A 16,104-nucleotide genomic window follows, 5' to 3' on the forward strand; every position below is an offset into this window, starting at 1 on the left:
AACTAGAAAAAAAAATCCATAAAGCCATCCTAATTTTTTTAAGCTGAAATCTTGTCTAGACTAAACATTTATATTCCCAAACCCTCTGTATAAAACATATGATGCTATCTATCAGCATGTGAATATTTAATGCATTTATTAAGATTTGTATTATGCTCTAAGTACAAAACTGTAAAAATATAAAAGATAGAGATAATAAAGTTTCAATGGTTAAACAAGGTTTTAGTCTGTTTTTAAAAGTCTTTGCAACATCATAGTAACCCTAGAATGTGAATGCTTTGGGTTTAGTGTTCCTCACATACCTAAAAATGCACTATAAATCTGTTATTATATAAAAGTTATTTCTTTATGGTCCATTGAAAGGTACAGAGCCTTCTCTTCCCACCAGACATTTTATATTCAGGACCTATAATGCTTACCTATATATATTCAATAGTATTTCATATGCATATATTCATATAGTGTCTATGCTCACACAGGAAGTATAGTGAATATATTTTATTCCATGATACTAGCACTCTAAGATTTATTTTTTTCCTAACTTTTATTCTAGGGTTCTGTTATAACCTGCTTGACTGAACAAATTTTAAATATATCAGCAATATCTGAGCAAAACTCATTTGAAATTTATTATCAATTTTGAAATTCCATCATATTCCATAAATGTTGGAAGCTAACAGGCTCTTTTTTGCAGTTTTTAATGATAATAGGTTTGCAATGAAAACACATGAAAAATAAGCCTAATCCACTGATGAGAATATATTTAATGTATTTATTTTAGATTGCTGATAATTTAGGGAGTACTTCATGCAGAGTGAATTCATCAGACACTTTGCGTTCTTAATGCTGTTCTCAACTTTCCAGCAAGGAGCCGAAATTTCCCCATTTTCAGTTTGGAGCAGAAAAGTATTTGTAGCAGCTGTAGCTCTTAATTTGACATCTAGTTTCAGGTCATTTTCATGGAAATAGGAAACAATAGAGACCTGCTCACAATTTCCATAATGGGGATGTTTGCTTCAACTGTATCGTTTTCCTCTGGCAATTTTATTTTCTCTCTCTGGGATTACAGGAGCCAATAATTGTTCACGGTTATTATTTTTCATCTTTATAAATACTTGTTAGTTCCACTTTCTATTACTCAAAAGCTCACAATGCCTTGTATATTTCAGTCATATACACTGTCTATTAATGTTTCTGGCTCATCCTTTCCTTAATCTGTAGTAGGTTAGGCAGGTCAGGCTTTCTATTTCTTTCTGTAATACATTTTCTCCAGGCTTTGCAACTTCTTTTTATACCTCTAAAAAAAAAAAGTAGGAGGTGAAAATTTGGAATTGTTCTATTGAATACAACTGATGCCTTCTTGAAAGGCTAGTTCAAGTTTTGATTTATAATGCTTTGCACATGCCAATATGTATTACCAACTGTGGCTTCACAGTTGTTTAAAATGTAATTTTGTGCTTTTTCTAATAAATACATATTTTATTTCATTTTCCCTCTGTTCTGTAGGAAAAGCCATACTTTATATTTAGGCATAGATATGCTTGATTCCGTGTATTTTATCCTCTATACAGTAATTTTCAAATGTGTCTCAATAGGGAGAAATTTCATTTTTGCGTACATCTTTTTAAATATGTTGATTTATGCAGATTAAGTTAAGTAGGAAGTTATTTTTGTAGGTAGTCATTTCCATTTGTTCCTCTTCTAGGAGAAAAAATAAGAAATCAGATAGCCTTTTAAGCATTTTATTTCCTGGATCTTCTGAACATTCCAGCAAATCATGTACTCCTTTGATTTCATCTCTGCTGTTAAATTTACAGTAGTTGTTAAAATCTGAAGTTTTTTTGGTTTTCTTTTTAACATGCCACATCTGCTGTTTTGTTTTTGTTTTAGCAAAGACTCATTTGTACTTTCTTTTTCTTTTTGTCTGTCCCAGTGATATGACAAGAACGGTGGAGATTTCCGGGGAAGGAGGCCCCTTGGGAATACATGTAGTGCCTTTCTTTTCATCTCTGAGTGGAAGGTGAGATGTTTTCCTTATATCAGAAGCTCATGCTAATGAAAAACTTGACTTGAGCTCATTTTCCCAAACATTTTTTAGGAGAGGATTAAGTGTATGTCTCTGTTGTTTAGATGGACACCTCAGTACATTGGCCACTTATTTGTTAGAAACAAAATAATATTGCTTACTTCTAGGATACAATGGAAAAGAAATCATGTTTTCTGTATTTACAATTAAGTAAGAAGTACTTTCTAAAAGTATTCTTATCAGTAACACATATAAACAGAAATCATGGAAAGACTTTAACATGTGGTTAGACAAACTGAATTTTTTAATGTTCAAAAATGCACTTAAAAGAAATATAACAATTCCAAATTGACATTTCTTGATCTTCTTCATGTTTATGGAACGTCTAATAATAAATATTTTAATAAGTATATATCAGAAATTTAATATATTCTGATTTAGCTAAGTAGCAAAATGCCTTTATTCTGTTTATTTTGTTCTAAAATATAATATAATCAATCAAAAATAATTTGACACATCCTTTTGAAATTTAGTAAGTGGTAATATTATTGTGTCACCATTTCTTGAAATTCATGTCTTCTTAACTGGATGTATGGAGAAGGAAATGGCAACCCACTCCATTATTCTTGCCTGAAGAATTCCATGGACAGAGGAGCCTGGCAGACTACAGTCCATGGGGTTGCAAAGAGTCAGACACAACTGAATGACTATCACTCACTCCTCACTAAGGATGTAAAACTTGTTTTACTGATGAGAATTAAAATGTGTGCCTGAGAGTTAATGTTAGTACCATTTTAACAACCTTATGAAACTAGTATTAGATATTGTATTATTTTTCTAGAAGATGGCTACCTTGAGGACTAGATTGATACAGACAAAGGCTGTCAGAAACTTAAAGAAAATCAGTTTCTCCCTGTTTGACATGATTTAAATTATTTTGTTAAATTTATTTTCTTAAATGTATCATTAAAAAGGCACAGTACCTGATTTTAGTTTAAGTGATCAAAAACCAGAAAAGTCAGTTGATTTTCCTCAAAGTCATATAAAATTCAAATCTCCTGACTTGTCCTCACTCCATTGTTCTTTCTAGAACAAAACTTTCCCCAAAGGTTGTATGTATTAATTTACTGGCTCTGAATATTTATTCAATTTGGTCTGCCGAATAGTGGCAAGAGCAGATTTAGTCATGATATTTTGGTTGGCATCATTTTCAGCAGGTAGCCATCTGCCACCTGTAATTGCAAAGTCATCACCTTTTTTAGCAAATAACATCTGATGCCAAGCTCTTGCTGGAATGAATGTCCCCTAAAAAGAAATGAACTGAAAAGCTAGTGGCTCTTATTATCTCATTTCCTGTATGTGTTAATAAGCGTGTTTATAAATGTTATGGGTTATGGCACAGGACAAGCTGAGGTTGTTTTTGATAGACAGAGCAAGTATTTACCCAGTTGTCACAAGAAATTCTAATGGCTTTTGGCAGAAGTGTACTGATAGAGCTTTGTGAAATACCAGCATGGCTAAATTACTAGGCCCCTTTAGCTTAATGAAGCTGGAATAGAACACAAGATCATCCCAATTTTCAAACCATGAAGAAATATACAACATGACAGTCACCCTACTTCAATTTCAGTCATTCGGAAAACAACTTGTCCCTCTAGACTAGAAATCACCTTCTCTCACTTCAGATGAGGAAAACGCACTACAGTGTATTGATTTGCTCCCTGCTCCTTCGTGGTTCTGATTTCTAGCATAAGCGTTGTAGAACAGGAAGAAGAATATTGGACTTGGACTTGAAACAATTGGATTTGAATATCAGTGTTCTCTTTTGAATAACCTTGAGCAAGTCCCCTAAACTTGCCTCTTGTGAATACCTACTTCACATCAAGATTGTGAGGATTAAATGGCATTAAAAATATGAACACTCCTTGTAAAACACACAACCTATGGATGTGTAAATTATTAGGATTATTACTGTTTTGTCTAAAACAGAACAGCCTGGTTCAGAAATGAACTTTTATAAGTTCATGGTCAACTTTTCAGTAACTCTGTGAAATGATTGTATAATTTTTTTTTTTTTTTGCTATTCACTAGTATTACAGAAAGGAAATTTAATTAAAAAACATAAAAAAATAATATGGAAGTGGAGACATGAGCCAATAAAAGTTAAGAAGTAATGAGTACAGGCTGAAACAGCACACTTAACTCAACCCATGTGTCTAGAAGCAACTGCATATAGAGCGTGTCAGACAAGTGTCTGACTTCATCATGCCATATGGTCACCCTGTGTGAGCACAGAGGGTGGGGGGAGTTAAGGTCATAGTGGTAACTTAGTTCTTAATTTCCTTCCATTTATTGGTTTGTGTCATTATTTTAAATTGGAATTTACATTTAATTATTTACTAAGACTACTGTAATTGGCTTTGCCTTTAGTTTCTTTTTTATTTTTTTTTCTTCTACAAAAATAGAGCCACACCTGTTGTAGAATAATATCCCTAATCAAAGTTAGAACACCCTGAGTATAACATACTGACTGTTATACTAGACAAGGCCTCATTGGATTCATTGGGATACAGAATGCTGCTTAAATGGAGAAAAATTGGCTTGCACAATAAAAACAAAAAAAATAAAAAGAAATATATATATATAGTTTTATTTTAGAATTAAAAGCATGAAATCTAATTGTCTGTCAGTAAATAAAGGTAGCATAGTATACCTGCTTCACAGTAAAAACAGCTAAATGTGAAACAGAAGAAGGAAGGAATGGATGAAGAGGGACATATGAAGTGAGGAGATGTGCTCAGGTAAAAAGTCTAAGCTGGTGAGCAACCAAGGTGGTGTGATACTGTGGGGAGAAAGGAGGAGGTAAGCAGTGGGTAGGTTTGTGCCTACGTGGTTATTAGAAGCACAAGAAGCAATTGTTACACCTCTCATTCTGCTGGGCTGTGGATTTCAGCCTCCTTTATCAGTGCTCCTTAATGCAAATTAGTTTGTTCATTTCAGCCTGTAACTCTTCCACAGCATTAATTTTGAAGTCTCAAAAAGTCTTGGTCCCAAAGGAGATAGCTCCCCACAGCCCACCCATCAGGGACAAAGAGGAAGAAGAGAGCCTCTCTTCTGCGCCTTTTCATACCGGTCTGGATGAAATCAAACTGGAGGGAATCCACCCCTTCCATCGAATAAAGAAGGCAGGAGTGGTTCGTTGCCAGGGACCAAACTAATAAAATCAGTCAGTTTTACATTTTACCAAAATTACCTCTGACACATGGGTTTTACAGTTGGGCTTATTCTGTCAATAAATTTTTCATGGAAAGTTAGGTTATTTAGATGAGTGAGGTTCACATAGCATACTCCAGCTGTAATATGCCAGCTAAATTGCAACCCAGTGGCCTGAAAGAATTAATTCATCTCCCAAAATGTGAAATTAAATCCTAGGGAGCAACATTACATGACTGATGATGTACTGAATTAAATTAAAGGAAGACTTGAATGCTTGTTAAAAAAATATCGCTTACATAAACTAGTTTATAACCACATGTGAGCCTCCTAATGGATCGTGTTATTGTGAATCCACCATAACAAAAATCCAGAATGTGAACTATTATAGAGAGTTGTTTAATTTAGGAGAGAAACACTATTTTGTTCTATTTCTTTCTTTCCTTTTTTCTTTGACATGTCAAATAGTTCAATTCTTAATATTATGTTACAAGATTAAGGTGGGATTAGTACCTTACAAATATTAATTTAAATCCCAGATTCTTTATCACATAGTAGTGTTGTCCCCTATTCTCCTCCACACAGAATATGACTAGTTCACTAACCTACTAGAATTCGGAAATGAAGCGTCAGTGCATGCTTGGCTTGTGACCCAGAGCCTTCCCCTCAGTAGGAGATGGCGTGACTATTTGCTCTCTCATGTATCAGCCTACAGTGTTCATTTAACTGTTATGCAGTAGAAATCTAAACAGCCCTGCATTTGCCTCTCCTCTGGCCTTCTTGAGATGACTGCGGGCTCATCAGATGAACTGAATTCCTGGAGGCAGAGGCCCCACCCTGTGGCAGCTCCAAACAGGAAGATGGTTTCCTCCTCCATTCTCATTAAAGACTCCTCTTTTTCCATGGCGGACCTGACTATTCACGCATAAAATGTGCTCATGGTTTCTTTAGATTTGGCTTAATGCAAAGGGGATGCGTAATAGCACGTAAGACACCTGTATGGAAGAGTGTGACAAAGTAGGAAGACGAGAGGAGGAGGGAAGAAGAGGCTGGGGGTTTTCTGCATCTAGCAGACTCCTCATGGAGGATGTGTCTGTCTGTCTTATCCTGAGAAACCTGGGACCCTTACATGCCACAAGGAACAGAGAAATCCCTCACATGAGAAATGGCTAAAAAATACACAAGTTTGGTTTCTTTCAGTTTTCAGTTCAAATACTACCAGTATGTAATAGGTACATCCAAGTACACACATATACACACAGAATTCTTTCTTGTTATTGCTGTAGTTTTCTTTTCTCCTGTTCTTTTTCTCCAACTCCCTTCTCCTTCCTCCTATTTTAAGCCACAGTTGCGAGGCACCAGTAGGCATGGGGAATCCTCTCTGCATGCAGATTCTTCCTGGTTGAAATTTTAGACAACTCCCTCCAAACTCCTGCTTTCATCTGGCCACTGTGTCAGGAGTGTGGACTACTCCAGCCTCATCAGATAAGTCCATCAGCTAGCATTCAAGGCCCCTCCACGTGGCACTGGCCTCCCCATCCAGCATGGGCTCCCACCCTGCTCCACTTCCACAGACACACCCAGTCAACCCCGTCTCCATGTGTTCTCTGTCTCCTCCGATCCAAATCCCACTCATTCTCCTGATCCAGTTTATATCCTACTTTCTTCCCAGATTCTTCCATGAAGACTCAGCCTACTGATAGCCCCAGATTTCTTTCTTGTTTAGTTTCCCCTGTACTCCAGGCTGGTACTGAGCTGTCATCCTGGTCCTATAGCCCTGTTTCATATCCCTCCATCCCAAGTGCGTAGAGAACACTCAACACACACTTAATTCAGTGGCTTGAACATATGGGACCAAACTTCTTTCTAAATTGAGTAATGTGGCCTGTGCTAAATGTTTTCTTCTTAAAATGCATATTATTAAAAGAGGCAGGAAGATTGCAAAAAGACTATTGTGAAACCTAATCCTCTCCTGTTATCAAATGTCAAGTGCTCCCTTGACACCAACTCAAACTTACTTATTACAGTCAGCCCTTCTGTGATGCCCTCTCTAAACCACGAATCCCGTGTGTCCTCAGCTCCACTAAGCGACAGTAGCCTTTTCTAAGTTTAGTAAAAGCATGAGGAATGGAGCTATTGATCAATGTGCTCTGGGTTGGTGTTTATGTATATTTGTCTTAGGAGGATAGTTTCTTCTTTTAGTGAGTTGTGAGGGTAGGTGTGTTTTTCTGATTTTGTTTTGTGTTTTACTAAAGATTTTAAATAACAAACAGTTGCCTGGATGTAAACCATGATTTCTTTCATAAGGAGGAGTTAGTACTCATTTCTGAACAGCTGCAAGTGGAGAAACAACTTGCATATTATTATTCAGTCATTCTCTTCCATTTAAATGTTGCATTCAGGATTCTAGGACTCTTCATTCGTGGCATTGAAGAAAACAGCAGGTCCAAACGGGAGGGACTGTTTCACGAAAATGAATGTATTGTAAAAATCAACAACGTGGACCTCGTAGACAAAACCTTTGCTCAGTAAGCACTTTTTTTCTTTTTTTTTTATTTTACTTTATTGCTTCCTAAAATGCTTATTATAATCATTACTGTACTCATTAGGATCAAAACTGTAGGTATAATTTCTGGTTAGTTCCCTTTGACTCCAGACCATCCATTTTCAAATGCATCCTGGGTTTGAGCATACTCAGGGGTGGCCTGCACAAGTCCCTGACAGCCCAGAGAAGGACGAAGTATAGAACGAAGCAAGCCTTCTGCCTGGCTGTCTTTCTGTGACATCGATAGACGGGTTTGTTTTTCTTGGGATACGGGTCAGTTAGACTGGTATTTAATGACTCTTTTCACAGACTGTTAGTTCGGCTTATTAATTAACTTCCTTGGTGTCAGCAGTCTTCCTTAAACTAAATATCTATGAGAGATGTCTATGAGGACTCACTGAATAATAGAAACAAATGAAAAAAATGTAAAATACCCTCCTTCAAGAAATTATTTATCTGCATGTGAAGTGTTATAGGAATAGGTCTTTATACCTAAGAATTAGACTATGCAGCAGTGTACATATACTTTTTAAAATGTATATTGGCATTGCAATGGAATAAGGGACTAATTACTAATACCCTTTAGTAATCATCATCGAACTCTACTGTTTCAAACAAAAACAACTCAGTCTTCTCTGTGACCATTAGTTGCCAATATTATGTTGGGTAGAAAGGGTGAGTAGTTGTGGATGGAGTGGCCGTGGGCACTGGCTGCTTCAGTGTAGGAAAAAAATGAAGCCTCTAGAGACTATTTCTGAAAATAATGAATAATAGGCAAAATTATAATTATTATCAATAATATTATTTTTATATGTCACTGTGCTTTTTACCAAGACTTAATAGTAATGCAAGGCAGACATTACTCCCTGTATTACTGAGGTGGAAATGAAGGCTTATAAAATTTCAATATGAACTAGAAATTGAATCCTAGTCAAAAATCTACCAGAGGAGATGGGCTGTGTATATGAAATCTTCTCTTTTCTCCACTAGCAACGTAAGCTCTTCATTAATAAGGTGAGGAGGAGCTTAGATAGCAGTTGGAATTGTGATTAATTTTTATTTGGTATGGCTGCTAGTAACAAAGACCTGAATTAAAGGTATCTTAAACAAACTTTACCTTTTTTAAGGACAAATAAGTGTGGAGGTGGCAGTCTAAACTTAGTTTGGAGGGCTCACCATCATCAGTGAATTAAGCATCTTCCATCTTTCTGCTTGGCCATCCTTCTTATGTGGCTACTATCTTTAAGCTATCTCATGGTCACAAGGTAATTGCTTGAGTTCCCTCCATCACTTCTGAGTTTCAAGAAATAGGAAAGAGAAATGGAACAAAAAAGTTCCTGCCTTCCAACTGAACCAGATTCCCTATTGCCCTTCATCTCATTGATAAGAAAGCTGGGAAAGATTGTTGTTTTACCTGGTCGTTAGGTATAAGGAGGCATAAGAAGAAGGAAAGAAAAAGTAATAGGAAATTTGAAGAAAAGCACAAAGTGCTAAAACAAAAAAAGTAAAAAATGCAGGTACTCTTTAGTGAAATAAATAAGAGAAAGTATGCATTTTGGGTTGACAGTCCACTGTGATATTTGGCACAACCAACATACCTACTAAATGTCACCATGGAGAACTGTCTGTGTCAAAATTGAGCTTCTTAAAACAACCCACATTAGAAAAGACCTGTCCTGCAGAATAAAGTCCTAAAAGGAAACCAAATGATAATCTGATGACCACTATCAAAGACTGTTTTTCTTTCCATTTAAAATTAGAGCTTCCTTTTATGTTGAGTTCAGTAAACACTTCTGGATAGAATTTCAGATTTAGAAATGCTTAAAAGCTGTGGGTCGTTAGACCAGTTAATCTCTCTGAGCCTCAGTTTCTTCATTTTGCAAAATAAGACCTAAGTATACCTACCTAACATCGTTGTTTAAAAAACTGAATGAGAGCATCACGCATGTTGCTAGTGCACACGTACATAGCCCAGTGCAGTGGCACCTCATGAGCAGGCCATACGTGGTGACCAGCACTTAGTTAGCAAAGTCATATCAGTGGTAACAGAGAGAGCGCCTCCTGTGCGTGCGCTCCCAAGCTGCCCCCATAGCTGTGACTCTGGGTGCCGGGACATAGGATCACTATACATTCACTGTCTTTCAAGGGCTCAAGACCTCTTCCGTCAGGCAATGAAATCTCCAAGTGTGCTCCTCCACGTGCTTCCACCTCAGAACCGGGAACAGTATGAAAAAGCAGTCATTGGACCTCTTAACATTTTTGGCAACAATGATCGCATGTTGAGAACAAAGGAGCCGCCTCCTGTCCAAGGAAAATCAGGAATAAAGACAATAAATCTCACAGGAACAAGCAGTCCTGAAGAAGATGCATCAACTTCTCTGCAACAGAGCAAGAGCCCCCGAGTACCAAGACTAGGTAGAAAACCATCCTCTCCCTCACTCTCCCCACTCATGGGGTTTGGCAGCAAGAAGAATGCGAAGAAAATTAAGATTGACCTAAAGAAAGGTAATTATTAAATTATGCTTAATTCCATTCTATGGTTGTAACATGTAAAATTGGTTAAGAGAAATACATTAAGGCTAATTTTGTTAATTCTCCTTTCATTTAATTGAATTAGAGAATAAATTGAAGTGTATACTGCAGTAACTTAAATTTCTTGAATTTTTTTTTTCTGGAGAGTATAGATTATTTGAAACAAGAAAGTGATAAAGACATGCTGGGAAATAAAACCATGACAAACTTGATAGGAGCAGAGTGATACTGCATCACAACTTAGACTAAATAGGCGCTGAAATTCAGTTGTCTCTGTTTTGAGCATGGCTAGGCTTCCCTGATGGCTCAGTGGTAAAGACCTGCAATGCAGGAGTCCCCGGTTCAATTCCTGGGTCAGAAACATCTGCTAGAGAAGGGATAGGCTACCCACTCCACTATTCTTGGGCTTCCCTGCTGGCTCAGCTGGTAAAGAATCCTCCTGCAGTGTGGGAGACCTGGGTTCGATCCCTGGGTTGGGAAGATCCCCTGGAGAAGGGAAAGGCTACCTATTCAGGTATTCTGTCCTGGAGAATTCCATGGACTCTAGTCCATGGGGTCACAAAGAGTCAGGCACAACTCAGCACCTTTCCTCACTCACTCAGTGATATTTGAAGCATCCTTTAGTCCAAGCAGAAAAGCCAGTATTATTGTTTCTGGTTCTCAAAGATAGTTTTATACCAGCAAAAATTATTCCTCAGCAAATACGGGGTAATTAGTGATTTCACAAATTCAACAATGCAAATAATGTTTCAAATATTCTTAATTTCAAAAGCATATATAACCTTTTATTTCTTCATCTTTTTAAAAGTTTGTTATCCATTTCAAGCCCAGATCAATGACTAGATCATGTGTGTTCATCCATATTTATACAGTATTATACATACACACATACACATTTATGTATTTCTGTGCTTTTATTTTGTGACTTCTCCTCATAGTCCCTTCACCCACTGAACCTTCTGCAATCCGCTGGGATTTTCAGGGCTTCATTCAAAAGAAACCAATATTTTATGGATTCCTGTTGGAATTAATAGAAAATATAATGATACTAAGGTAGTTTTTGAATACATATTAACATATATTTAAAGCATGTAACATATGCCTTTAATCAGGATATAGAGATTATTCTGAAGCATTCTCTAGTCAAAATTTTGTCCTTCTATAAGAATTTTATACTGGGAAGAAAATGTATTGACTAGGATGCACAATTAGGCTTTTTATATAAATGCATCACTCGTACTTTTCATACAAATTATGCAGCTATGTATAAGGCATGGGGTTGAGTGCTTTGAGGACAGATAAATTAGACATGGAACGTGACCTTAAAAATCCATCAGAAAGCTTTGGATGCAAAAATAAAGGATATTACATCCCAGAGCTGTGTTTTAAGAAGATTAATCTGACAGCAAAAAGATATACTAAAGGAGAGAGCAGATAACAAGGGATCAGTGAAGGGTGTCCAGTGTAATATTTATGCCTAAATCACTGAGTGGGTATAGATGGAAACAGAAAGGAATTACAGTTATTGTTGGTTTTCAGCCAAGGTAGCTTGCATGATGGGGATGCCATTACAAGAAATTAGAATTTTAAGTGTAAAAGGCCAGGATCTGGGATGGAGAAGGAAGTTTGCAGTGAAGTTTAAAGTGCTGGTCATAGCCTGGAAACTGACACCAGAGAGATTAGAGCCAAACAAAGAGATGTCGGTGTCATCTATAGAGAGATGGTGTTTGGAGACAGGAGCCAGGCAAGGCAGAGTCTAGAGGACAAGTTGTTCCAGATCCTTGGGGAACATCTGTGTTTACATAGGACATCAACGAGTAAGAGAAAGAGTGACAGGTGTGTTGTGATCAGAGATGTAGAAAACTAGAAAGTTAAAGAAAACCAAGTATATGAACTATATGGAAACTAAGAGGGGAGTTAATTTCAAGAAAATGGTTGGTGAGAAGTGTCAAAGCTAGAGAAGGGGAAAGATCAGGATAGGAAAAATGACTGATACAGTCACAGATAGGTCATTGGTAATGGAAGAGTGAAGAAGCAGTAGGACTGAAGTAAGGAGTCTTTAGGGTAAAGAAAAATCTAAGCATTCACACAGAGTGAAAAAGACAAAACTCAAAAGAGATTGGCGATGTGAGAGAACAGAATAGGAGCAGCAGGAACCAGTGATGTGGCCATGTGATGCAGTACACAGAAATGGAGATGCAGGTGGAGAGTGAGCTGTGGGCTGGCTAGTTGATTGAAGGCCAGCATGTCAGATGGCCTCTTGCTTCTCAGGAAAGTGTGAAGTCAAGTGATGGTTTATTAAGAAGTCAGTCTCCCAGGTGTATGGATAATACGTGGCCTTTTTTGTAAGACCTTAATAACACATCTACGTTGGCCCTAAATTCATGGTAATATAATCATGGCCTGTCAAGAACTGTAATCTGTATTTAAAACTAGAAACTCAAACATATTTAAGATATTTGATAGAATGTCAGTATTTCACTTTTGCTATGTTAGTCTAAATTAGGTCTGTTTAACTAGAAGATTGAATATAACATTTCTCCAGCTAAAGGTGATCATGCATTTTCTTGGTCTTATACACTAGGGCCTGAAGGACTTGGTTTCACTGTGGTTACCAGAGATTCTTCCATACATGGTCCAGGTCCCATTTTTGTAAAAAACATTTTACCAAAGGGAGCAGCAATAAAAGATGGCCGCCTGCAATCAGGGGACAGAATTTTGGAGGTAAGAATTAGAATGAATATCTTCAATAAAATATTTCTTTATGTTTAAATAAATGAAATGTATGAAATTTTAAATTAATTATATTGAAAAGTGTACTTGTAGACAAGATAAGCACTTTAATTAGAAAAGTGGTTAATCAATAGCCGACTTTGTAAGTCCTCAATAAGGGCAGTGATATGGAGTCAAATATTGAAAAGGTTTTCCTATCTCCTCTTTCTTACTTCCACCTCTTAGAGTCCCTGGGGGATTTGAGTCATATCCATGAGTTCATCATATAGTCAGTTAGGGCTAAGAATTATAGAGTTGCACCCAATTACTTGTAATAGTTTCTTTAAACTTCTCTAAGAATGGGCCAGTCTGTGTTAGTTCAGTCTATGCATATAGAGAAGTATTTGGAATACTCAAAGGAAGAGGCTTTTTTTCCCCATTTATTTTTGTTTAATAGTATTATCTTCTTGTCTACCTATATTGTCAATTTACCTTTCAAGAAATCATCTTCATGGAAACTGACTGGTTCCACTTAACTTGCCCATGGCATGGAAGCAACACCAGAGCTTTGTATATAGTTCTAGATCATGAAAGAAAATGGTTCAAATGATTAATGTAGCCCCAAATTAGAATCTCCAATAATGTATGGTAACCTAGTGACTATAACTTTCTAACATAGAGAACACTGTAGAATTATAACAAAAACTCATGTCTGCAAGAATTGACCATGTGATAAAAATCCATTTCTCCTGTTTATATTCAGTGGAGAATGGTACCAGTTAAGCATTTGAAATCAGCTTCCTCCCTACTTGAGGAATGATTCTCTGGTATCTGTCAGTTTGATCTGTCTTTCCTAAGAATGTGATGTCTTAGGGAAAAACTGCTGATGCCAATTACTGAATGTCTGAGACTGTCCAGCGCCATGGTAATGATGGCTGGCACATTGCTAGTATCATAAACATGATTGGTTTGGACTCGCATACTCAGTTTTCAGCTTCCCAGAATTTCCTTGATCATGAGAGCCCATTTGCTGCAGGCTTTTAAAAACCATCTAGGGCGGACAGGGCTGGCAGTGTTGTAATTTGGCTGCTTATATGCTTGTCTGCATTAGGTCAATGGCAGAGATGTCACTGGACGAACTCAGGAAGAGCTTGTGGCCATGCTAAGGAGCACTAAGCAGGGAGAGACTGCATCGCTGGTCATAGCCCGCCAAGAAGGAACTTTCCTACCCCGAGAGCTGGTAATGTTCAGATCACAGTCATACTGAGTTTTCAGCAAAGCACATCATACACTTACCGAATTCATAATAGCTGAGAAATGAGTTCTAAGTCATAGGCTTAATTTGTTGGGAAAAAAAAGAGTGAATCACACTGAGAGAGTTTTGCCCCATTTGGAGTATCACTGTTTTAGAAAGATGATGCAGTGAGATGGGTAAATGCAAACAGTGCTTCAAGTATATGAATACAAAAACACCCTTCAAGGAAGCAATTTAACAATATTCAACTGAATAAAATGGACATTGAGTATATGCTATGGGCTAGGCTCCATGCAAAACACCACCAGCAGAAATGTTCATGGTCCTACCTCAGTGCAGTTTGCAGTCTAAAGGGAAATTAAAATATAACCAAATATTTTAAATGGTGATGAAGATTATGAAAGCAAGTTGCAGAGTGCTACAGTAATACCTTACAAAGGAATTAAGAACTCATCTTGAAGCCTGGGAAAGACATCTCAAGAAAGAGAACTTCAAGTCTTATTAAAAACGTGTATCCTTTGACCTAATAACTACGATTTTAGTAATTTGTCCTAAACTAATCATCAAAGATGAGGGAAAAATTCTTCTACATTGATTTTTTTTCTCCAGTCGTATTTATTGCAGTGATGTATTGAGCTCAGTACAACCAGGAGGTATTGGTTAAATAAATAACTGGATAGCTTTCCAATGAAATTTAATAAGTACTTAAATCATCTCTGTGAAGAATTAATAAGAATATGAGAGAATGTACAGGATATATTATTAAGTAAAAAGTTGGGCATGAAGTGATATATGCAGTATGACAATCACATTAAGAATCTTTATAAAATATCTGGAAGGAGATGCACCCAGATTGTCAGTGCATTATGCCAGATTTTCTTTTTCTCATTTTTTTTTTACTGCTGATACATAATATTTATTGTTGAAATATTTAAGAATGATTTAGAAAATTCAGAGGATTTTTATGACTAATAATAAAGAAGAAGAAGATATGAGGAAAAGGAATTTTAATTATCTTTTAATTTTTATTTTCTTTGAATCTATGTAAGAAATGGCAAAGGCACATATGGGTAATATGATAGGTTTTCCTTGAGTTAGATCATCAGAACAGAGTGTCAGTTGACAAAATTGAGTATAGTTAACTTGAAAAAAAAATTTAGGACTGATAATTGCTATCACATATATAAAGAATTATTATACAGATTAGAAGTAAATTTTAACCTGTTGCCTCAGATAGTTTATGTCCATTAATTTACTTACCTTTTAATCCAACAAACAAGTGGTTGAGCATGCATTGTGCACTAATTTTGAGGTTCTGGGGATAAAAAAATAATTATTAAGACTAATTTCCCGCCCTATGTGAGCCTGTTCCAAAATAAATGGTTGGAAGTGATAATGTTACAAGCGCTTTCTAGCTGTTGGAACTGTCCAAGAAGGAAATAGATTATTCAGCAGACTGAAACAGAACCTGCCTCACCATCTGTCAAAGATGCTCTAGAAACAGTTCTCCCATTGGTAAGATGATAAGACTAGACAATCTCTAAGACACCTGCTCTGGGTCTAATATTCTGTTGCTGCTGCTGCTAAGTCACTTCAGTCATGTCCGACTCAGTGAGACCCCATAGACGGCAGCCCACCAGGCTCCCCCATCCCTGGGATTCTCCAGGCAAGAACACTGGAGTGGGTTGCCATTTCCTTTTCCAATGCATGAACGTGAAAAGTGAAAGTGAAGTCACTCAGTCGTGTCCGACTCTTAGCAACCCCATGGAGCCTACCAGGCTCCTCCGCCCATTGGGATTTTCCAGGCAAGAGTACTGGAGT

General features: G+C 36.9%; 1 protein-coding gene across 4 annotated transcripts in view; it reads left to right on the forward strand.

Annotated features, from left to right (window-relative positions):
• Positions 1 to 16,104, forward strand: part of PARD3B (par-3 family cell polarity regulator beta) — a 1,140,922-nt gene that overhangs the window by 607,647 nt on the left and 517,171 nt on the right. For all 4 annotated transcript variants that reach the window (XM_068967371.1, XM_068967374.1, XM_068967373.1 and 1 more), the window contains exons 6-10: positions 1,934 to 2,020; positions 7,642 to 7,767; positions 9,931 to 10,289; positions 12,901 to 13,040; positions 14,140 to 14,268. In XM_068967371.1, the coding sequence (XP_068823472.1) occupies positions 1,934 to 2,020; positions 7,642 to 7,767; positions 9,931 to 10,289; positions 12,901 to 13,040; positions 14,140 to 14,268 (841 nt within the window). The remainder of the gene's footprint in view (positions 1 to 1,933; positions 2,021 to 7,641; positions 7,768 to 9,930; positions 10,290 to 12,900; positions 13,041 to 14,139; positions 14,269 to 16,104) is intronic.

This window comes from Capricornis sumatraensis, chromosome 3 (genome assembly GCF_032405125.1).
Source record: "Capricornis sumatraensis isolate serow.1 chromosome 3, serow.2, whole genome shotgun sequence".
NCBI classification, from domain to species: Eukaryota; Metazoa; Chordata; class Mammalia; order Artiodactyla; family Bovidae; genus Capricornis; species Capricornis sumatraensis.